The 24,891-nt window shown below is 40.3% G+C and overlaps 1 protein-coding gene across 1 annotated transcript in view; it reads left to right on the forward strand.

The window, feature by feature from the left end:
* CDH17 (cadherin 17) overlaps nucleotides 1–23,842 on the forward strand; it is a 61,360-nt gene extending 37,518 nt beyond the window's left edge. The window contains exons 7-17 of the mRNA XM_073329319.1: nucleotides 897–1,028; nucleotides 5,123–5,273; nucleotides 7,609–7,824; nucleotides 9,251–9,327; nucleotides 10,965–11,156; nucleotides 13,087–13,331; nucleotides 15,773–15,903; nucleotides 18,207–18,443; nucleotides 21,555–21,671; nucleotides 21,791–21,907; nucleotides 23,742–23,842. Coding sequence (XP_073185420.1) covers nucleotides 897–1,028; nucleotides 5,123–5,273; nucleotides 7,609–7,824; nucleotides 9,251–9,327; nucleotides 10,965–11,156; nucleotides 13,087–13,331; nucleotides 15,773–15,903; nucleotides 18,207–18,443; nucleotides 21,555–21,671; nucleotides 21,791–21,907; nucleotides 23,742–23,842 — 1,716 coding nt within the window. The remainder of the gene's footprint in view (nucleotides 1–896; nucleotides 1,029–5,122; nucleotides 5,274–7,608; nucleotides 7,825–9,250; nucleotides 9,328–10,964; nucleotides 11,157–13,086; nucleotides 13,332–15,772; nucleotides 15,904–18,206; nucleotides 18,444–21,554; nucleotides 21,672–21,790; nucleotides 21,908–23,741) is intronic.
* Nucleotides 23,843–24,891: the final 1,049 nt, after the last annotated feature.

Here is a 24,891-nt window from a genome sequence, read left to right on the forward strand (position 1 = left end):
TCTGTTCTTGAGAATAGTTGGTTTGGAAAATGACAAATAATGGGCCTTACTCTATTCCCACTGAAGATAATAGGAGTGTGGCATGGATTTAAATGGTAATAGGATCAAGTCCAGAGAGACAGCAGCTGGAAGAAAGATCTATGTGAACCATATATAGCAAAAGTGATATTTACATTTTGGGATAATTTATATGAAAATTTCCCATAGAAATGAATAGTGTCTCTGTAGAGCAGGGACTAGCAGGTGCTATATATATATTTGAACAGCACCTCCTACTCCTTTATTATGTAAGAAAAAGACTCAGAATTTATGAAAAAAGCTTACCGTGTTTAATTTTAAATAGAAAGACCACACAAAATACCCTATGTGCCAGACCAGTCTGACAATTTTATGTGTACTACTCCTGCCCCCACCATGCCCTAAGATTTGGCTTGCCACTCTATGTTTCTATCTGTGAACCCAAACTGCTAAGATAATTAAAGCTGAAGAGGAAAAGCACAGAAGATGGCTGGTACAAAAAGATGCTGTAAATTAGTGTGATGCCATTACAATACTATAATAATATACCTCATTCTTACACAACACTTTTCAACACTTAGATCTCAAAGTGCTTTTAAAAGGAGGTAAATGTTATTATCCACATTTTACAGATAAGGAAACTGAGGCAAAGAGAGTGACTTGATCAAGGTCATTCAGTAGACCAGTGGCAGAGCTGGGACCATCATCTGGGCCTCTGAGTCCCAGTTCCAAGGCCTGCCAAATGGTTAGATGACCTAAAATTAAGTAATGTGCAAAACAGGAAATTTGTCTTTTCCTTTTCATTCCAAACATTTCATCCAGTTACAGCTCAGTGCACACTTTTAATCCTTTGTCTTAACTCATTTTGGGAATTTTAGGTGCACTGGAATGAGCCAGGTGCAAAATATGGACTTTTGGAAAAGGAGAGGCTGTCCAGGTTCCCATTTACAATTGATCAGAATGGGACTATTTATGTGACCGAACCCTTGGATAGGGAAGAAAAGGAATTGGTAAGTAAACATGAGAAACCTGACAGATACAGTAGCCCAAAGTCTGAGACTCAATAGTGGTTGAGCGTGTAAATGTAGGCGAGTTAGTGGTGGGAGAGGGAGGAGAAAGAGATTTAATTTGATGTGGTTTCTGGATGAATTTGAGTGACTTGATAGACATGGACTCCCAGGCAATTTAATAGCAGGCATGCCCATCACACCACACTACATTCATCCACCCAACAGCCATTAATTCAGCACTTTATAATATTTCTTTCTAAAGCAACATGAGTTCTGTAGTTATTGCAGTTTTCACAGCCTACCCTGAATTGGACAGAACATGTGCTATGTACAGAGACAGTGTTATAGTACCTGATCGAGTGGCGGACTGTGGCAGAATTTTTAGCTCTGTCAAGTCTTCCTGCCTTTCTTCTCCACGAGGTAGGGTGGGGAGGCATCTCTTCACAATAGGCAAAACAAATGAACTTACTGTAGATAACGAAGAGTTCCCCCAACAATAGATGTTATCAGATGCTCTCTCTTTTCAGATACATTCCTACACATTCTTTCCACAAAGAGGAAAGAAATTAGTCATGTATACTCTGTGTAGCTAACATCAGCTAGGACTAAGATTTAACAGCGCACACATGCATGTGCTTCACTAATTGAAAGCAAGTGTTCATACAAAGAACACTTTACATTTGAACAGCAATTGTAGTCCCAGGGCTGCTCCAAATTGTGCCAGTTGTCAGTGGCTTTAAGAGGTCTGTCTAGCTGCTGGGGTTCCCTAGAGTGCAGCAGCCCTTTGGCCAAGCTCCCTTGTCTCGGCCCCTAGGTCCTACACAAGAGGGAAGAGTGGGCAAGGGGGTTGGGCACAGGAGCTGCTATGCTGGCCTGACACCACCTGGGGTTTCCCCCATGCTGGGGGAATCATGAGATAGCTGTATCCACCAGCCTTATGACTGTTTTGTGCTGGTGGACTGGAACCATAGGCGCTGACTCTGTGGGTGCTCTGGGGCTGGAGCACCCCTGGAAAAAAAATAGAGGTGCTCAGCACCCACCAGCTACCTGCTGATCAGCTGTTCAGTGGGCCCTGCTGATCAGCTCCTCCCTCTCCCTTCAAGCGCCTCCTGCTCACTGCCAATCAGCTTGTTCAGTGGCAGGCGTGTCATAAAAATAAAGGGAAGAGTAACCAGCTTTCTGTATACAGTGCTATAAAATCCCTCCTGGCCAGAGGAAAAACCCTTTCTCCTGTAAAGGTAACCTCGCTGGCACCTGACCAAAATGACCAATGAGGAGATAAGATACTTTCAAATCGGGAGGTGGGGGAAAAAAGGGGTTTGTCTGTCTGTGTGATGCTTTTGCCAGGAACAGATCAGGAATGCAGACTCAGAACTTCTGTAAAGTTAGTAAGTAATCTAGCTAGAAATGCGTTAGATTTCCTTTTGTTTAATGGCTGGTAAAATACGCTGTGCTGGATGGAATGTGTATTCCTGTTTTTGTGTCTTTTTGTAACTTAAGGTTTTGCCTAGAGGGATTCTCTATGTTTTGAATCTGATTACCCTGTAAGGTATTTACCAGCCTGATTTTACAGAGGTGATTCTTTTATCTTTTCTTTAATTAAAATTCTTCTTTTAAGAACCTGATTGATTTTTCATTGTTCTTAAGATCCAAGGGTTTGGGTCTGTGTTCACCTGTACAAATTGGTGAGGATTTTTATCAAGCATTCTCTGGGAAAGGGGCTGTACGGCTTGGGGGGATATTTTGGGGGAAGTGAGCTCTTTCCCTGTTCTTTGTTTAACACGCTCGGTGGTGGCAGCATAGGGTTCAAGGACAAGGCAAAGTTTGTACCTTGGGGAAGTTTTAAACCTAAGTTGGTAAGAATAAACTCCGGGGGTCTTTCACGCAGGTACCCACATCTGTACCCTAGAGTTCAGAGTGGGGAAGGAACCTTGACAGGGCGGAAGGCACTGGAGGGGAAGGGGAGGAGCTGGGGCTGGAAGAGGAGGAGTGAGAGTGAGAGTGGGGTTCCTTAGCCCGAGCCTCGTGAGCCTGAGTCAGTTGGCACAAGCCAGCCATGGGTATTTAATGTCAGTGTAGACATACTCTGGCTCAGGCCAGCCTGTCATCTTGAATAAACACAAAATTCAAGAGCTGCATTTTAACTTAGCCCCAGGAATAGTCCGTGATGCTGACATTAGATCAGCATGTAATTAAAGTGAGTCTACTTTGGTATTAAATGTATTCTCATTATGAAAAAAAATTGCTGGACAAGGAAAATAATGCCATGCTTTTTATTGGGCCTATAAATACATCGTATAATTTATAAGCTTTCCAGCTACAAATCTCCCTTCTTGTGGTGTTGAAAGAATTGCTAAAATACTACATAGTGACCAGTCGGCATATCTAAAGGGATTTGATCTCCCTCACCATTTTGTGTTTCGTGTTTAATTTTAAAAACGGTACTTTCCATAGTGTTTCTCAGTTTGTTTTCTCTAACTGTACAGTCAGCATTTGCCTGGGAATTTGCTGACCTCACAGCAACGCATCATCAGGAGGGGCATGAAAAAGAGATTTAATGAATAAAACTGTGATCAATTGCCTACTTCTCTCTAAAGGTAGAATAAGTATTTCTAGGAGAGAATACAGATATACGCCCTAATTCTGCAAGGAACATAAGCAGGTGCCTAACTTTAAACACTTCAGTGCAAGAAATCTGATGAGGTTCAACAAGAACAAGTGCAGAGTCCTGCACTTAGGATGGAAGAATCCCATGTACTGCTACAGACTAGGGACCGAGTGGCTAGGCAGCAGTTCTAGGGGTTACAGTGGATGAGAAGCTGGATATAAGTCAACAGTGTGCCCTTGTTGCCAAGAAGGTTAACGGCATTTTGGGCTGTTTCAGTAGGAGCATTGCCAGCAGACTGAAGGACGTGATCATTCCCCTCTATTCGGCATTGGTGAGGCCTCATCTGGAGTACCGTGTCCAGTTTGGGGTCCCACACTACAAGAAGGATGTGGAAAAATTGGAAAATGTCCAGCAGAGGTCAACAAAAATGATTAGGGGCCTGGAGCACATGATTTATGAGGAGAGGCTGAGGGAACTGGGATTATTTAGTCTGCAGAAGAGAAGACTGAGCGGGGATTTAATAGCTGTTTTCAACTACCTGAAAGGGGGTTCCAAAGAGGATGGCTCTAGACTGTTCTCAGTGGTAGCAGATGACAGAACAAGGAGTAATGGTCTCAAGTTGCATTGGGGGAGGTTTAGGTTGGATATTAGGAAAAACTTTTTCACTAGGAGGGTGGTGAAACACTGGAATGCGTTACCTAGGGAGGTGCTGGAATCTCCTTCCTTAGAGGTTTTTAAGGTCAGGCTTGACAAAGCCCTGGCTGGGATGATTTAGTTGGGGATTGGTCCTGCTTTGAGCAAGGGGTTGGACTAGATGACCTCCTGACGTCCGTTCCAACCCTGATATTCTATGAGTCTATGATTCTATGACTAATCATATGCTTAAAGTTAGGTTTCAGAGTAACAGCCGTGTTAGTCTGTATTCGCAAAAAGAAAAGGAGTACTTGTGGTGCCACAAGTACTCCTTTTCTTAAAGTTAGGCACATTCTTAAATTCCTTACTAAATTGTGGCCACAGAGAGGAAGGATAGTCTTGTGGTTGTAACCAACACTGGCCTGGGACTAGATGGAGATATAGGGTGAAATCCCAAACCACTCTTTGAAATCAATGGGAGTTTTGCCATTGACTTCATTGATGCCAGGATGTCACCCATAGATTCTGTTTCAGCTCTTGCACAGACTTCTTGTGCACTTCACCTATCTGTATCTGAGTCACTCATCTGTGAAATGGAGAGAACAATGTTTTCCTGCCTCTCCTGGGTGTTGGGAGAATAAATGCAGTGATGAATGGTGAGGCATTCAGATAACATGGTAATAGGTACCATATAACAGCCTATAAGTAATTAGTATTAAAATAGAAGAAAATGTTATTAAGACCTACAGAAAGAGCTTTCCTTTGGTAGCAAGGTTTTCATTGCAATCCCTTTAAATGGAAGCTATTATAGTTCTTGCGTTTATTAGTCCTAATTGCAATATTATCATTGTAGTATTCATTCTTTGCAACTGCAAAAGAAGAAGGAGGAGAGGAACTGGGCCGGCCTTTGCCAATCTTCGTTCAGGTTGAAGACATTAATGATAATCCTCCTGTGTGCCAGAATGCTTTGACTATATTTGAAGTTCAGGAGAATGAAGAATTAGGTAAGACATCATTAAAGTAACTATTATATAAATCATTCTCACTGTCTGAACATTGTTTCCATTTGGTGAAACTAGAATTAACAATTTCAGGGCCCAATTCTGTCACATTTATTCACTTTGAATAGTGCTTATTCATTCAAAGTGTCCCACTGACTACAATTGGATTGTTTGTGCAACTAAGCTAGTCAAGGTGAGTGAGAGTTGCAAAATCAAATCCTCAATGTGTAAAACAGAAATGTCATTTAAAATACAATATTGTGCTCTCCGACAATCACAATGCTAAAATGTACAATAGAATTTGCTTTCCTTTTTTAAGATAAAAAATATGGTTTGCTCTCACTGGATAAATGCTTTGATTCTCCTGTTCCTTATATGGATGCTACATTGGTGTAATTCCATTAATTTAAATGGAGTTACTTCTGATTTACACCAACATTAGTGAAATCTGTCCCTAAGTCGCTACATTACTTGTTCAGAGATTTTAAGGCAAAAACGCCCCATTATGGTAATCTACTCTGACCTCTTGCACAACACAGATGATAGAATTGCACCTAGTAATTCCTGCATCAACCCATAACTGTTGATTGAGCTAATGCATAGCTTTAATATAAAGCTATTGTGTTTCTTTACAGTATTTTCCAGAGAAAAGGTGGGTCAGGTAATATCTTTTATTGAACCAACTTCTGTTGGTGAAGGACACAAGCTTTTGAAGGAAACAGAGCTCTTCTTCAGGTCTGGGGAAGGTACTCAGAGTATCACAGTTCAATACAAGGTGGAACAGATTGTTTAGCATAAGTGGTTAACACACATTGTAAGAGACCATTCAAGGTGAAGTGGCCACTTAACACCTCTGCAGTCATCGGAGAAAAAAGGGGGGGTTTGTGGATTACAGATTGTTGTAATAAACTATAAATCCCATATCTTTATCAAGACCATGGTTTTTAGTGTCTAGCAAAGTTATGAATTTAAGTTCCCAGCCTCATCTTTTGAAAGTGTTGTGCAGATTTCCTTTGAGGATGAGGACTGAGAGGTCAGATGAGCGATTGTTTTGTGAAAAGTGTTTGCCCATGGGTGATATGGTATTTTTGTCTTTTATCATTTTTCTGTGTGAAACCTGTCATCTGAGAATGTAGCAAGTGTCTGGTTTTCCTACTAGTTGTAATTGGGATATTTAGTGCACTGGATGAGTACACCATATGCTGTGATAGGTATGTGTGGGACTCATGCATCTTAAAAGGTGAGTTGTGGGGGATACTGATCACCGTAGCAGTGGAGATATGTCTGCAGGTTTTGCATCTGTTGTTATTGCGGGTTAGGGAACAATCTGTTCCACCTTGTATTTACCCGTGACACTCCGAGTACCTTTTCAAGACCTGAAGAGGAGCTCTGAGTAGCTTGAAAGCTTGTCTCTTTCACCAACAGAAACTGGTCCAATAAAAGCTATTACGTCACTGTGATGGGGTGCCTACCCCACACATGCCCGAAAATGTTTAATGTGGACCTGAGGGGCCAGGGTACCTGGCTGCACCTGGAGGGACAGCCAGGCCTAACTCAACAAGAAACCCAGCTGGTCTGGAATAGGGTGGATTATAAAGCCAGAAAGTTTGCAGCAGAAGGAGGCTGCAGGGAGAGGGCCTGCAGTCACTCTCTGGGAGCAGAGAGGAGGAGACGTGAAAACCCAGGAGGAAGAATAAGCCCTGGGTTTCTAGCCCTAGCAGAAGGGTAAATCCCAGAGGAGTTGTGGGGAAAGAAAGCCTGTGAGGGCTAATTAAGAAGAAGCCCAGGGAAACAGCTGCAAGGGGTAGGACTATGCAGACCTGGGCTGTTTGTTGTAGGGTCCCTGGGATGGAACCCAGTGTAGAGAGCAGGCTTGGGTTCTTCTACCAGCCACTGGGAAGTGGTACAGGAGTGGCAGAGATGCCAACTGCACAAGATGGTCTGGAGAGACTTTGTTACCCCAGAAGGGGAGGCGTATAGTGACTTAGCTGGAGGGGCTGATTCACAAAGAAGTAGCACCCTGAGTCCTGGAGAGGGGGGCCACGATGCAAGGAAGAGGGCATCAGACCTGAGTGGAGCTAATCCACAAGGAGGTGCCACAAGGAGGGGCCCCTTGTGGTGAGTGAAGCCCACCACACTCACACCTTGTCTCTGTAATATCCTGGGACTGACACGGCTACAACAACATTGCAAACAGTATTTTCCAGGCAATTGGCATTTTTACAGTATCTGTTATATTCATACTAGCGGCATCGTCCATAGTATTTGATTCAGTGAAAAAGTAGGATATATTGATAGATGTGTTATCTAACTGACTTCATTCTTTCCTTGACTCTAGGGAGCAATATTGGAACTCTGTATGCTACAGACATGGATAAAGAAAACACTCTTAATTCTCGCCTGCAGTTCCGTATTGTGGAGCAGAACCCCAAAATCCCTTTAGATAACCTCTTTATTATCCAACAAGAAGCTGGGACTTTCCAGCTCTCTAGGTCTTCATTAAACAAGCAGAAAGTTTCGAATTATTCTGTAACGGTGGAGGTGACCGATAAAGGTCAGTACAAACAGCCCATCACATGCTGAAATAATTTCATTCGTCAGCCTTCCTGTTTCAGTGTTCAGTATCCAAGATGTTCATGTTAAGCGATTTAGGGATTCCCAGACAGGGCATTTACAGGAAGCAGCAGTATTGAGCGCTGCTCTTCTTACTGAATTTTACTTAATTGTTTTAAAGATGCACAGAGAAATGACTCATAATGTGATAATTAAATTCAGCAAGCACTAGGGCAGAGGGTTCACTAGAATTCTCCAGTAAGAGGTTTTCTACTGCATGGGAATCTCTGAAGGGATTGCATGATTTGTGATGTTTCCACTGGTTTTATTGGAAAGGATTAATGTCTCACTGAAGAAACTTCAGTGAGTTCAGTGCAGCTAGCCAGAGAGTCCAGATGGTTTATACAAATATTCAGAACAAAAGTTCATCTTCAAAAAGGGTTTGCAAGCTCATTATCCAAGAGCTCAGAAATCCCTGATGGTTAACTGAATAGAAAGTATGTACTTTTTCCCATTAAAGACTAAGGGCTTCATCCTGCAGTTCTTAGCCAAGCAAAACTTACAAAATTTACATTGACCTCCATGGGAGATAGAAGCACATAGAGTAAGCAGGATTACATTTCCCCTTCGTTAATGAAACAGCATGGTTTAAACAAATGATAGGAGAACTTCAAAAGGCTTGGAAGTTGGTTTTGGAAGCTCATTTCGAATTACATCTAAACTATTTTGTTTAGGATATTCCCTGAGTCCTGGTTTAAGACATACACAATGAAAATACTGGGATCTGACTGTGTCTGAACAATTTACAGTCAACCAGAGCAGACTTTTTGGATCCAGAAAAACCAAATACTAAGGGCTCCACCCCCCCCCTCCCCGCCGCCATTTGTGGCACATTCCTGGATTTAAAACAAGGCTGTGAGGTCTGCTGCTGTCTGAGTTCACTGATTGGCATTCTGCTAATTATACCTAGTTTAGGTCCAGCTATAAGCAAAGTTCAGAATGTTCTCTGATGACCCACCATAGGGAAAAAAAAGACTGGTATCTCTGGATGGGGGAGGGAAGAGTCTCCTTGCAATCTCCATGTTATGAAGAACACAGAAAATTCATTATCTTCCTGCTCCTGATCAGGGGTGGGGTGAAAGTAAATTTAGGAAAAGAATTAGGGGAAAGAATGGTGGAAATGTTGAGAGAACTAGGAAGAGGCAAGGAGAACTGAGGGAACCCCCCTCAAAGTATAAACTAATTGTGACACCCAATATCTTGTGGCCAGTCTTTCTGACAGCAGTAGGATTTTGCTTCGATTGCTATGTTGTATTGCCATGTTGTACGCTTGTACAATGCCTGTCACACTGTGAACACTTGAAAAAAAACCTCAGGTTTTCTGCAGAAAGGTTGCTTGTGATATTGCTTTGTTCTGTTTTGTACAGTGTTCACAACATTGTGTGATGTGAAAATAAACGTCATTGACATGAATGATCAGATTCCCATCTTTGAAAAATCAGACGTGAGTATTCCTCACAATATTGTTTCTGATGTTACAAGACAAACTTTTACTGAAGCTATGGCCAGATCTAATGCCTGCTGAAGTCAGTGGGCGTCTTTCCATTAACTACAATGGTCATTGGTTAAGGTTGCTAGTGAGCAGCAGAGATAACATTATGCCTCTGCAGCAAGGCCTGTCTACAAGATCTAAATAGCTGCGGTAAACAGACTTACAACACAAATCTAAGAGTTCATTCTTGAGTATGAAAATAAGTTAAAATGTGTACTGTTCATTTAAAGGGACAATATTGGGAATTCAGGCCTGAAATGTAGGTTTTATAAAGTGGGGGAGGGGGAGAGTGGAAATGAAATGGATTAAAATGGCTTAATGTAAAAAATGTATTGGATTTAAGATTTCCCCCAATACCATTGCAAAAACAGTGCTAGTGCGTATGCACCAGAAAGTGAAATTACCTGTAATCACAAGTGAAACTGACCAGTCTATTTTCTTTCTGCAAAGGGAAAGTGCAAAGACAAACAAAGAGCATGAATGGTGAAGAATGGATTAGATTTAGGAAGTTTGCTCAGTTCTAATAAACTAAAATGTTACTAGTAATACAGAAATAATGTATGTAAATATATATATTTTAACTTGGCATCATCCCTTCAGTTTCTAGACTACAAGGATGTAAGGTTTTTAATAAAAGAACTATTGAAAAAAAATTGTAACAAGCTCTTTGGGGCAGATTAAATAGTTGGAGGAAACATGCCAAAGGCCAGATTATGACATCAATTACACCTTTGTAGCTCCTTGACTTAATTTTACAGATATTTCATTTCAATTAAATAATATTCTGCAATTTCTTTCCTGAACTAAATAATAGCAATATGAACCATACAAATACATAGTTATAATTATGATATATTTAAAGGATTAAAAAAGTTTATAAATTAAAAAAATCAATCTAACCACTGCTGGCATGAGAAGTATTATTTATTTTTGTAAATTAATTCAAGTGTTAAGGAAAAAAATCTTTAAGGAGCATGTTGGCAGTTCAGGAGGTTTATTTTTGACATATGTCCAATGTATCTTTTGTGTGAGGTTTGTACAAGGGCCTAGAAATTTCAAATAGTCACTTTTAATTAAAGAACGATTGAGGGTGAAATCCCTGATGGTTAACTGACTATAAAGTACTTACCTTAGGCTGGTATAGCAACCACTACCCATCTTTGCCAATTGAATGGGGCACTCTAGCCAGTTGATTGACATAACTCAGCTTTTTGAGTTTATCATTCAGATGTTTATCAAAACTAGAAGGATGGATGGTCTTTTTGGAACTGGACTGGGACTCGGGACACTGGGTGGAATTCCTGGTTCTGCCATAATTTTTCTGTGTGACCTTGGGCCAGATCCTCAAAGACATTTAGGAACCAACTCTCATTTTTAGGCACCTGACTCTCATTGATTTAAATGGGAGTTAGGTATTGAAATATCTTTGAGGATCTTAGCCTCAATCTCTTTATGCCTCATCTGTAAATAGAGAAAATAATTCTCTTCTTTCTTGTGTGGTTGAACTCATTAATGATTATGCTTCACTAAGTTGTAGCACTGAAGGCCATTTCCTTGAATGGTTCCTGATGTCTCATGTTTCTCTTTAGTACGGTAATTGGACTATTCTTGAAGATACTCCAGTAGGAGAAGTAATACTAGAAATTCAAGCTACAGATGCTGATGAACCATTCACTGGGAGCTCTCAAATCATTTACCAAATTGAAGAGGGAGACCAAAATAAAAATTTCATTATAGAGACAGACCCCCAAACAAATAGGGGATTTGTCAAGATTAACAAGGTAAGGGGATCTCTTTAATTCCTAAATTACAGTAGTACAAATAAATTTTTTCTTTAAGCCTTATTTTTTGTTCTTAAACAACTTCCAGTAATCTTTTTTTTTAACTGCCTGCTGATGGATTATGGATCTCCAGAAAACACAGCTTAAAATGTGTGTCTCATTGGTGCCCCATTGTAAGGTGGTGAGCTAAAGCTTTGAATATTGAACTGGAAGGAAGTTGCCAGTACAGTAGCAATAATTAAATTACCTGCATCCTAAGAAAAATGAAAAAAATGAGGAGGAAGCCCAACATATAACAAAAATTGGTAACTGAAGCCAGAAGAATATCTATAACTCTTTACAAAATGGCTGTAGCATAGCAGAAAGTGTGTTTTAACTGTTAAGTGTATCCCAGCCCTATGCCACATACAATATAGCAAAGCTGGTAATAATTTGTAGAGTGCTACACAGCAAAGGGTTTTGATTTCCAGACAAGTTACCCACAAAGAGACATTTTCTTTGCCCTTCAAAATATGAATGTCTTTTATCACTCTTACACCAAATGTTGTACCTGTTACCCATGTCTCTTCAATTGAGGCAAACTCCATACAGACTCAAAATTATATTTTAATCTTTACAAGAACATCAGAGTTAAATAAATTACTCATTCTAGTCAATAAATTAAAATATTCACACAAGGGTCACTTGTTCCTTATGTGGAACTTGCTTTGATGTCAGTGGAGTTATATTGACACATTGAACATAAGAGTGAGCCTTATTGCAACTCTTTTGTTTCTTTAGAATATATCACAAGATATGATGATGCATGTTGGAGGGTAGATCTTTGTTCTTCATGCAAACACTGTATTACATGTTGTGCAATATCATGAATGGGTCACTGGAAAACTAAGCCAGTAAACATTACAGTGTCTCACAGATATTTGTTTGTAATACAATACTAAGTAAAAGATATCTGTTCCAGGATGGAATCTTAGAGCTGGGGAGCATTTCCAACCCATACTTGACTTTTACAATGGGAGTTGCAGGTGCTCAGCGTGTCTCAGGATCAGGACAAATGTAGAGTTTTTTTCTGTTAAAGTGAACACTGACGGATATAAAGCCAAAGTCAATATTTACCTTGATAGATAACAAATCATGATACTCACTGAAACAAGAAGTCAGTGAATATATAATTAGAAATACCAGGAAAACTCTGTATTATGACCATAAGTTTAAAAAACAGAGGTGCTTTTCCTTTGAAATTAACCTTCTCAAAGGCAGTTCTAGTTAGAGAGAGCCAAAAACAAACAAATAATTATTCATCATCTAATGGGTAAAATATAGTTTTCATTACCTCACCTGCAGCCATTTTGGGTGCAGTCATTCACATGTTCAGTTTTCTTGACATTGTTCTAGACCTCAGTATTATTGCTTTCCAAGGATGTAACCATTAGAAACATATTAACTAATTGCATAACTGTGTTTTCAACCAATCATGAGCCAGAGTCTTCTTGTATGTAACAATAAATATTATTTCTATAAATAGAATTGGAAATTAATTGGAAATGTTACTTGCTGAGGGATACTCCCAAGATCTATTCGTTTTGAAATAATTCTTTCTAGTGCTGTGTTGTTGTCCTCCTACATGATGAGTCTGCCCTATCCCTTTGTTACCTAAGATATACTCTGTCTCCAAAGCAGGGGAGATGGTACCATTGTGTCTGTTGGCTACACATTAGGGGAGAATCAATAGATTATCTGAAAGCCTTACTTTTAACTTCTTAGTTTATCTTCAGCATTGAGAATACCCACCCTTGTGCTTCCAATTCCCCCAGGGATGGAAATCTTCAAATGATCTGGAGATTATAGGCATACACAAGAGATTCCTCAATCTCTTACTGAAGAGAACAGTGAAATGATTGTTTATTGCAATCTCTCCCCATTTCTCCAGATCCTTGATTTTGAAATGTCTTCAGTGTACAACCTGACAGTCAAGGCCGTAAATCCAGAACCTTTGGTGAAAGGAGTACAGTATAATTCAAGCTCCACTGCCTATTTCAGAGTTGTTGTGGCGGATGTGAATGAAGTGCCAGTTTTCTCCAAGAATACTTATATAGTAGATATATTTGAAGATGTTCCTGTAGGTACTTTGGTGATGAACGTGACGGCCAATGATCCTGAGGGGGACCGGATAAGGTAAAACAAAATCCAAAAATCCCCACAACCAAACAAAAACACCCTGCCTTCTATTTATTTGTAGTTTTTAGCATTGACTGGGATTCTCACATCAGTTGTTAATCTAGTCCTAAACCAGTGAGCTTCTAGATTGAAATGCTGTGGTTGAGAGCAATAGAATATCTGTGCCAGGAAGAGGACACATTCAAACACAGAATACAAGGAAATGCAATAATTTTTTCAATGTATGTATAGTTTACATTTTATTGTGGAAGATAACACAATGGAAACAGTTGGGTGTGTTCCTGTTGCAGTACATGATCTTCTCTGCAGCAAACTCTAGGGTAAAGCCTTTTGTATGTTCCTGTATTATAGCAAGAATAATTCCAATGGAGCTCATGGTTTATGAGATTAATAATGAAAAATAGGCCAAAGTAAATCTCCAGAGAAAGACACTGTTGACTTGAAAACAATCCCTTTTGCCTTGATTTGTGTTTCAAGTAGGTTTAATAATGAATGAGTTGTGTATAAAATATTCCTAGATGGAGACTAAGAATAAGCAAGAGGACAATGATTTTTTTTCTTTCCAGTAAATTGTTAGGGCTTTTTATGCAGCAGAACACACCTACAAACTAAACAAAGAGTTTAACACATCTAAAGCAGGATTTCAATAATACATTAGATTTTTTTTTTCAAATCAGTCTTCTTTAGTTCAATTCTCAGAGTCTAAGCCTCTGTTTAGGATACAAAAAATTTTCTGCCCCTACTCCTGCATAATTCATACTGAGGTTTTGCGGAAAAATAAAAAATAACATTAACTAGTTTTGAGGAAAACTCCAAGCAAGCTAATGGAGTTACATGAATGATGAATCTGACCTCAGGTCTCCCCAGCACCACCCATATGAATGATCTATGTTTTACACTGATTCCATTAACATGGTTTGTCTCAGTGAGAATGCCAATGGTGACACCTACAGGACAGCATTTAAAGATGGGCTGACAACCTCTCTGCCCCTGATAAATTGGCACGAAGGGGAAACACTCAGGGTCACAACTTGTGGCTCTCTGCCATGCACTAACAATCACTTATAAACACTGAAGCCTGATGATCAAACCTGTGACTGTAATACATGTCTCACCACAGACAGTAGTGTTGTAGCCGTGTCTGTCCCAGGATACTAGAGAGTTAAGGTGTGGGAGGCAATATTTTCTGTGGGTGGGAAAGACACCCTTTCAAGCTTACACAGAGATCTTAGAAGGTCTCTCAGATCTGAAGAAGAGCTTTGTGTAAGCTCGAAAGCTTGTCTCTCTCACCAGCCTTGTCTAGTTTGTCTACACTTTTCTTCTGTCACTGTGCCTCATACAAATCCTCTCTCCTCCCCCGGTAGAATATATAGATAGAATATATTTTTGTCTTTATCCTATACTAAAAGGCAGTATACTTCCTGTTGCTGACCATTAAGGTTAAGGCCTCTTTACTTGCTTGTCTTCTAAATGGTGCAAGTGTCATGGAATGGGTTCAGATGGCTTCCACTGTGGCTGTTTGTCATGGGGTCATTGTCCCTGGAACTGATGTTGTGAGTGTCCCCAGTAAGTGGTAGATCCTTAAACCAAGGCAGTGATATTCAACAGTGAGTTACATACCTCTAAGCTTTATTGATCCTGTCTGCATGGTGTGAGATTTCCTTATTCCCTTCCCTAGCAACCCAGTCAACAACCAGTTACCCTACTTCATCTTACTCCAGTATCTGCCACTATGTCAAAAAGCGATGGATAAGCACATTAACGAGATGCTTTTGTTAACTCAATCAGTCGTGAAAGAATTAAATGTTGATATTTCAATCATCATTCGTCTTCAGAGTTAAAATCCTATTGAGATTAATAGGAGCAGTTCACAGGGTATCTCTGAGCTAGCTGTCTGCACACTCAGTCAATTGTCAAACAACACTGTTTACACTCCGTTTAAACTGAGTTTCTATTCAGGTCACATTTTAAAGATTCTTTGCAAATTAAGGATCTAGAGTCATTTAAAATCAAAATTTAAAAGACAATTATTTGGGAACGCTAAAAAAATGACAATTATAGAGTTATTATAACTGCATTTTACACAGGGCACAGCTTTTAGATTATGGTAGTAGGACCTCTCTGATCATCTAGTCTCATATTTTTTTCATTTGCTTTTAACCCTGTCTGAAGGGCAGACCCCAGGGCATCTCTTGAGTTGTCTCCCTCTTTTTTGGTGGAAGGACTATCAACTTTTCCCAAGGAATTCTATCCTTGTCCTTTAGATACTCTACTAATCAAGCTATTTACCGACAGTTTTTAAACCAGTACAGATAATTTAATGTTTAACCAATGAAGAGACATTTGCTCTATAAAAATTATTATGGCTTGGTACAGAATATATATACATATATATATATATATATATATATACACATCTATATTTATGCTTTGTGAAGATACACGTTGGAAAGCAACAAGAGAAACTGGCTGCGGATTGATACATTTTCTGGAGCGATATATACTCATGCTCCTTTGGATCGAGAAGTAGAACATGAATACAAAGTACAAGTCACTGCAACAGAAGAAAGTAAGCAATGAAACCACTATGTTTGTTTTCCAAGGTTACATACACAGCTAACAGCAAGACCTTGACTTTGTTTGATACAGCTATAGAAGCTGCACTATTAAATTATTTTTGCTGCATCTTGCTGTTTATGCTTGGGAGGATATATTCGTTTAGGAATTACTTTCTGTAAAATGAAACTTCAGATTATTGATAATATGGATTAGGGCTGTCAAATGATTTAAAAATAATCTCAATTAATCGTGAGATAAAAAAGTTGCAATTAATTGCAGTTTTAATCACACTGTTAAACTACAATAGAATACCAATTTTAAATTTATTAGAAATATTTTAGTTTTACTACATTTTCAAATATATTGATTTCAATTACAACACAGAATACAAAGTGTTAAGTGCTCACTTTATATTACTATTTTGATTATAAATATTTGCACTGTAAAAAAGATATAAAAAATAATGCAAGATACAAGTTGAAGCATGTAAGGGCATGTGAATGTTTGGCATATCTGTCTCGTAAATACTGTGAGAAGGAGCAAGGCCAGATGGCTATAGAAAAGTAGTGGGAGATAGATATATTAGCTCCAGGCTAAACAAATCCCTGGTACCAGGATAAGTGAAATGGCAGCTGCTCCAGGTCAATTAAGACACCTGGGGCCAATTAAGAACTTTCCAGAAGGCAGGGAGAAGGCTAGGTTGATTGGGACACCTGAAGCCAATCAGGGGCTGCCTGAAACTAGTTAAAAGCCTCCCAGTTAGTCAGGTGGGTGTGCATGTCAGGAGCTGTGGGAGGAAGTTGCGCTGTTGGAGAGGCTGAGTAGTACACACCATATCAGGCACAAGGAAGGAGGCCCTGAGGTAAGGGTGAAGTGGAGCTTGAAGAAGTGAGGGCTGCTGTGGGGGAAGTAGCCCAGGGAATTGTACATGTCATGTTTCTAAAAGGTCAGCTACCATAGCTGATACTATTAGGGTCCCTGGGCTGGAGCCCAGATTAGTGGGTGGGCCTGGGCTCCCCCCCCCAACCTTTTCCCCCTGATTAATCACTGAGACTGGGAAACAACAGAGACTATGCAAGGAAGGATAGCTTCTCCTCACCTCCCTCGCTGGCTTATGATGAAAATGGCTCAGTAGACTGTGACCCTTGTCTCTAGAGAGAGAAGGGTTACGTGCAGAGTCACAGTGAGCCTCTGAGGCTAGCAAAATCTGCCAGGAAACACGGGCCCACGGAGGCAAGGACAGAGCTTTGTGACAATACCTTGCAACACCGACTACAACAGTGTCATGCAAATGCCTATTCTGACTTTCAGATGACATTGTAAATAAGTAGCAGGCAGTTTTATCTCCCATTAATGTAAACAAACTTATCTGTCTTAGCAATTGGCTGAACAAGAAGTAGGACTGAGTGGACTTGTAGGCTCTAAAGTTTTGCATTGTTTTGTTTTTGAGTGCAGTTATGTGGAAAATAATAATTCTACATTTGTAAGTTTCACTTTCATGATAAAGAGATTGCACTACAGTACTTGTATGAGGTGAACTGAAAAATAGTATTTCTTTTGTTTATACCGGCAGGGGATTTAATTTTGCCACCTACACTGCTAACAAGGATGGCTAACAAGACTGGGATGTATTTGGGTTGAAATCTGTCTTTTAAGGCATAAACCCAGGTTTCCCTAACTAACTTGAACACAACAACAATTACTTAACATTTAATACTGTCCATTGTTTTTGACATATCAAAAGAACAGTTGACATTACTGGGGAAAGAGAAGGTCTTAGATGAAGAACTAGATTGGGGCTGCTGTTGCTGGGATGTGCAAAGAAAGGCAACCACATCTTGCCTTTTGCCTGCTCACGCAGGGAATAGCCAAAAGGCTGGGGCTTGTGTTCACTTAACATAAAAGGCTGGAGTTCCCTGCTCCAAAGAGGGCTTGCTGGATATGGTGGCTTAATATATCTCCTCTTTCACCAGTTAGCACTCAGAAGCCAGCACTAGTCAGTCAGAAGTGGCAGCTAGTGTTACTTTTTAAAAAGTGTAGGGGTGTGTGTGATCCCCCCTCCCCAGCACTTTAAAAAAAGTGACACTAGTTGCCACTTCTGACTGACTACACCCGCTCAGTCCCTCCAGAGACTCATTGCCTCTGTATTCTACAGACGGAGTAGCTCTGGCACCTGCCTCTCTCATGTTGCACCACCACACCCACTCTCTTCAAGGCCACTGCAGCTGCAAAAGCAACAACCCAGCCCCAAGCGACTGTGAATTTGAAGTCCACGACCTGAAGTATAATTTTGCACTGTTTTAAATTCTACAGATAAAAAATCTCAGAGCTCCACAGCAGTCTTCATGCTATTCATAAAAGATGTGAACGATAATCCTCCCCGGCTAACAAAGGGTAATCATCTATTCTTCTGCCATCCGCTCCATGGAGGAGCAAGAGCAGAGATCCAGGCCACCGATGATGATCAACAACTGTATCCTCCAGAATTCAATTTTTCTCTTGGAGGCGGTGAAAATATAAAGAGTGACTGGGAAATTTCTAGAATAGATGGTAAGTTTTTCAATCATATTGAAAATGTAGCATGTACATGCATTTATTGTGTATATTTAAGAAATGGTTGGATTCCTGTTTCATTCTGACCTTTCTGTGTTATATATTGTACATTGAAATATTTAGGTGTGTTGAGAAAGTAATATATATTTGAGTACATGATTATTGCAACACTTTAGATTGTTGTATTTGGCTTTATTTTTCATTGATAAAACCCATTTGTAAGAGATGATGCTTTTATTTAGTGTGCTAGCAAACTGGGATTTTTCTCACAAGAAGAGAGAAGAAACACATGTGACTCAAAGTGCTGTGGGAATCTACTTCAATATAAACAGTATAAAACCATTTTTGATACAGAAACAGAGCAGCTAGAGTAAACTGTGCATTAGATACTTTTCCCAGGACATTGCATTTTAATATTTTGATGTTGGATGTGGCAATGTGCAAAATCTGACTACAGATTTACGGTATGTATTGTAGCTAGAATGTTTTGTGAAGGCTTCCCCACTATACTGGCTTAGTTTGCATACATCAGAGGAGTGGCCTGTCCTGCTAGGTGACCTTGGGGACACTTTTTAGGAAAGCCTGCCATGTTAGATTATCATGGGGTGTAATGCGAGGATGGTTGGTTTAGATATTCTGAAATGATTGCACGAGTGTGGAATTCCTTCTGAATATAAGAAGTGGTGTATTGTAGAAGTTAAGATGCAGAAGGCACTGGGTGAGAGTCTATGGATTGCAGGAGATCAGATGAGATGATCATAAAAGTCCCTATGTGGTTTTGCAGGGGGCAGAATAGACTACATGTAAGAATTCCATGAGCATCTGATTCCTTCTCATACATCCACCTCTCCTCCCTCCAGCCTGTCCATACCCGGCTTCTGCCCCACCCCTGTCCTGTCCTAGAATATCCCCCGTGCCTGGGGTCCCTGCAGAGGTGGCAGAGAGCCGATGGAGGCAGCTAAGTGCCAGACACAAAGGCTGTCTGCACCTGGAGTTATTCCCTGGGGGGCCCTTGCATCTTCCCTGGAGCCCCTTTACTGCAGCTTGAATGGATTGGGGAACCACTAGATCTTAAAAAAAAAAAAGGAAAAAGAAAGACCTGGGCAGTAGGGCATCTGCAGGGGGAGGTGGTGTTTAGTGAAACTGAGCACGTTTTACAGTCCCTCATTGTCCTGATAAAAGAAAAGGAGTACTTGTGGCACCTTAGAGACTAACCAATTTATTTGAGCATGAGCTTTCGTAAGCTACAGCTCACTTCATCGGATGCATACCGTGGAAACTGCAGTAGACATTATATACACACAGAGACCATGAAACAATACCCCCTCCCACCCCACTGTCCTGATGGTAATAGCTAATCTAAAATGATCATCAAGTTGGGCCATTTCCAGCACAAATCCAGGTTTTCTCACCCTCCGCCCCCCCCCACATCACTTCACAATGTGTATGATAATCAAGGTGGGTCATTTCCAGCAGAAATCCAGGTTCTCTCACTCCCTCACCCCCCTCCAAAAAACCCCACACACAAACTCACTCACCTGCTGGTAATAGCTTATCAAAAGTGACCACTCTCCCTACAATGTGCATGATAATCAAGGTGGGCCATTTCCAGCACAAATCCAGGTTTTCTCACCCCCCCAGCCCCATACACACACAAACTCATTCTCCTGCTGGTAATAGCTTATCCAAAGTGACCACTCTCCCTACAATGTGCATGATAATCAAGGTGGGTCATTTCCAGCACAGATCCAGGCTTTCTCACCCCCCCCACCCCGGGGGGAACACACACACACACACATAAACTCACTCTCCTGCTGGCAATAGCTCATCCAAACTGACCACTCTCCAAGTTTAAATCCAAGTTTAACCAGAACGTCTGGGGGGCGGGGGGGTAGGAAAAAGCAAGGGGAAATAGGCTACCTTGCACAATGACTTAGCCACTCCCAGTCTCTATTTAAGCCTAAATTAATAGTATCCAATTTGCAAATGAATTCCAATTCAGCAGTTTCTCGCTGGAGTCTGGATTTGAAGTTTTTTTGTTGTAAGATAGTGACCTTCATGTCGGTGATTGCGTGACCAGAGAGATTGAAGTGTTCTCCGACTGGTTTATGAATGTTATAATTCTTGACATCTGATTTGTGTCCATTTATTCTTTTACGTAGAGACTGTCCAGTGGTGGATGTGCAGGTGAACAAGCCTCTGATAGTGTGGCTGATGTTATTAGGCCCTGTGATGGTGTCCCCTGAATAGATATGTGGGCACAGTTGGCAACGGGTTTTGTTGCAAGGATAGGTTCCTGGGCTAGTGGTTCTGTTGTGTGGTATGTGGTTGTTGGTGAGTATTTGCTTCAGGTTGCGGGGCTGTCTGTAGGCAAGGACTGGCCTGTCTCCCAAGATTTGTGAGAGTGTTGGGTCATCCTTCAGGATAGGTTGTAGATCCTTAATAATGCGTTGGAGGGGTTTTGGTTGGGGGCTGAAGGTGATGGCTAGTGGCGTTCTGTTATTTTCTTTGTTAGGCCTGTCCTGTAATAGGTGACTTCTGGGAACTCTTCTGGCTCTATCAATCTGTTTCTTCACTTCCGCAGGTGGGTATTGTAGTTGTAAGAAAGCTTGATAGAGATCTTGTAGGTGTTTGTCTCTGTCTGAGGGGTTGGAGCAAATGCGGTTGTATCGCAGAGCTTGGCTGTAGACGATGGATCGTGTGGTGTGGTCAGGGTGAAAGCTGGAGGCATGCAGGTAGGAATAGCGGTCAGTAGGTTTCCGGTATAGGGTGGTGTTTATGTGACCATTGTTTATTAGCACTGTAGTGTCCAGGAAGTGGATCTCTTGTGTGGACTGGACCAGGCTACGGTTGATGGTGGGATGGAAATTGTTGAAATCATGGTGGAATTCCTCAAGGGCTTCTTTTCCATGGGTCCAGATGATGAAGATGTCATCAATATAGCGCAAGTAGAGTAGGGGCTTTAGGGGACGAGAGCTGAGGAAGCGTTGTTCTAAATCAGCCATAAAAATGTTGGCATACTGTGGGTCCATTCGGGTACCCATAGCAGTGCCGCTGCTCTGAAACCTGTCATTGTCCTGATGTGTATGTCCTGTTCCATGTTGACAGGCACCCACGCTTACCTTTCCCCAAAGCACACTAATCTAGAGGAGAAAAATTATAGCATTCCATTAACAATTAACGACAACGGAAAACCACCCCGGGAAGGAAACCTGAATCTTCAAGGTATGTTACACACACAGCACTTATGGGGCTGGTTTACAGAAAACGGCAATATTCATGGACAGTTCTGTCGGGCTGATAAACGATTCCACTAATCTTATGACATTTGTCTTTGACTGCAGTAAACGTTTGCCGGTGTACAGATGAGAAGAGATGTTTTATAGAAGTAGAAAACCATTCTGGGATGCCAAGCACAGGCATGGCAGTTGGTATTCTTCTTGGAGTATTGATATCCATCGGTAGGTGATATTTCTTAGAGACATGATTACTTTAACTTTTCAGTTTAACATTATTCATTGTTTTAACTCCTGTGGGACACCAACATTTATGGTGCCAACAAGCATGATTGTAAAGTTAGATTGTATTGCACAGGATCTTATTCAGCTAGGCATGAGCTGATGGAATGAAGGCAAACAGATGTATACCTTTCCCCCCAAAACAAGACAGAATGCTTTTGAGTATTCTTTTAATAAGCTTAAGCACAAAAGGAGTAGGGATGACAGACTGATGAGATCCAGTCTCTTCCTCTCCCCTCTCCCCCCACCAATCCTGCCCAGTAAGTAAATAAACAAAAGAATTCAGAGCACAGTCTGTGATTTTTGGATGGCATAGCTACAGTCAGCAGACTGTGACTCTGATTTAGAGACAGTGAAAATATCAAAAAGCTGAAATTAAATAAAATGTAGACATCATATCCGAAGGGATCAAACTTAGAAGATGATATAAAAAGAAGTTATGTCAGCTTTCAATTACCTCAGTTACACAGGAAAAAAGAATGGCCACCAGAAAACAAGTTTTCTGCCCTGCAACTAGGAAAGGGAAACCAAGATTTTGTGATGATACTTGGTGTGTAATTCACAAGCCTCTGGAAGAAGAAAAACTACCTATGACTATAATTTGGTCCTTAGAAGATGGAAGAGGGAAAGGGGATATAGTGTGATTCAAAGAAAGCTAAGAGAATGGAAAAAGCCAGGATCAGAGTTTGTGGTTGCCAGAGAAAGCCTTTACATCAGATCTATGTTCAAACCTCTGAAATCACGATTTCCCTGTAATACCTTCATCCAACCTCTCATTTAATATGAACTAGAGACAAAACGTACCACAGGAAAATTAGATTAACAGGAATAGCAAAACATGACTCCTAGTACTAAGGACTTGATCCCACATCACTGCCTTACTTGAAATTTCTATTCGCTGTTGGTTTGCCAGAAAACTCAGTGAAGACATTTTGTCCAGCTCTATGCTAGCCTACTTTAAAGAGGCCAGTGAAAGTAAGTTGTAAAAAAACCTGTATACGACTCATGATTTTAAAAATAAACTACTGTGCCAAACATACAGCTTCACTTTCACACATATAAAGGACTTTTTCCCCTTTGAATCAGGAGCAAGAACCATAGCCACTCAGACAGATTTAGCGGGGGGTTCAGAGCTGGGCAATGAAAAGGATAAGAGATCTGGAAAGACTTTCATGTGTAGAGAGATTGAAAAGATTAGGACTGTTCAGAGCAGAGTGGAGACTAATAAGAGGGGACATAGTAAAGACGTACAGAGTAATAAATGGTATACAGAGGATAACTCAGCCACTCATATGCTTTCTCAGAAGAGAAGAAGAAGGGGACATTCACTGAAAATAAAAACAATAAATTTAAGACTGGTAAAAAGGAAAAAATTTTACACGGTGCAATAATTGCCACAAAATATCATTGAGCCCAAGGGCTTAGTACAATTTTAGAAAGAGACTGAACATTTATATTGATAATGAGAACATCTACAGTTATACTGGATAGGATAAGAAAAATGATAAGGGATAAAACCCCTCATGCCTCAGGCCATAAAATAACCTCTAACTGAAGGGGATTAAGGAAGAAACCTCCCACATCAGAGAGAAGCAACTGAACCAGAAGTCTGGTCCAGTTTGGTAATTCCTATATCCCTAAAATCCATTTAGTTCCAATTAGGGATGGGAAAGTATTGTGAATAGTTGTATATTAATGAAGATTAATCCCTTGCTGAAATACTTTAAGAATGTTTTAAAATTTCCTTTATTAGGCCATGATTTTTCTTCTCTTTCAGGTTTTATTGTAGGAGGCGTATTTCTCAGACTGGAATACAAGAAAAATAAAGGACTTAAAAGAAATGCAGCTAAGCCATCTGAACTGAAAACATTAACATAATCATTGTTTATTTTATTAGGGGAACAAATGACTTTTGTAACTCAGACCTCCCATAAATGTATTTTCAGAAACTCTTGACACAAACATGTATATGCAGGGTCCCCCTGTTCCCCACTTTTATTAGATATTAAGATTCAGTTATAAAATCTATATACAATGTACAGTGGCAGCCATTAATAAAAATATCAGCCCTTGCCAGGAGTTAACGTGTGCTGGTACCAAAAAGCTGTGATCCCAGAAAGACTTATAGTCCTGTTAGTGTGGAAACTATTAGTAAATACTGACTGCTCTATATTCTTAGAGAAAGTTTTCATTTTCCTACAATTCTCTTTTCAACAACAAGTTAACAGAGTGTCAATCAATGTGCAGAGAGTGTGTAATTAAATGAAGTCCTACACTAAATTTAGGGCTCTCCCACAAAGTGGGAGGGATCCCTTGACAATAAATTTAACTGCTACCCAAAGCTAGCTATGCCTGGAGATATTCTGACTTGGACCACACCTGCTTGTATTATTACATTATTCTTGTAAATTTAGGACAAAAAGAATTACTGTGACTCACCAATAAGTTAAGCAACCTAGGCTAGTGAAATAGTAGGTATTTTAATTTTCCCTTTATTGCGTGTATCCACTGGGATAGTCTATATTGTTTGTGTAAGCACCATTGTCCTCCTTTAGTGTTCCAAGAAGAACAAAAAAGAAAGATGTTTAAAGACTGTACAAATTGGTTGATGTGCTACTGTATTATAATATTGCAAATAACTTCTGGCTCTGTGCACATTAGATAGTAATTATATGTTCTCCCAAGGGATTTATTGCCTGTCCATGAAACAAGGATAGAAAACCAACGCTGCTGGCAGGGTTTAACACAAAACTTTCCATAAAAGAGACCTGAAATAGTAACTTGCCAGGAGCCAGTGGGCTGTACTTAATTCATGCCTGATTATATCATGATGGGGTAATTGCATTCTGGGACTTATCATATCTGTGTAGTGTACCTATGCATTGAAGATGTCTACGCCTGCGAGATATATCTTAGATTTCAATGAA

Source organism: Lepidochelys kempii, chromosome 2 (genome assembly GCF_965140285.1).
Source record: "Lepidochelys kempii isolate rLepKem1 chromosome 2, rLepKem1.hap1, whole genome shotgun sequence".
NCBI classification, from domain to species: Eukaryota; Metazoa; Chordata; order Testudines; family Cheloniidae; genus Lepidochelys; species Lepidochelys kempii.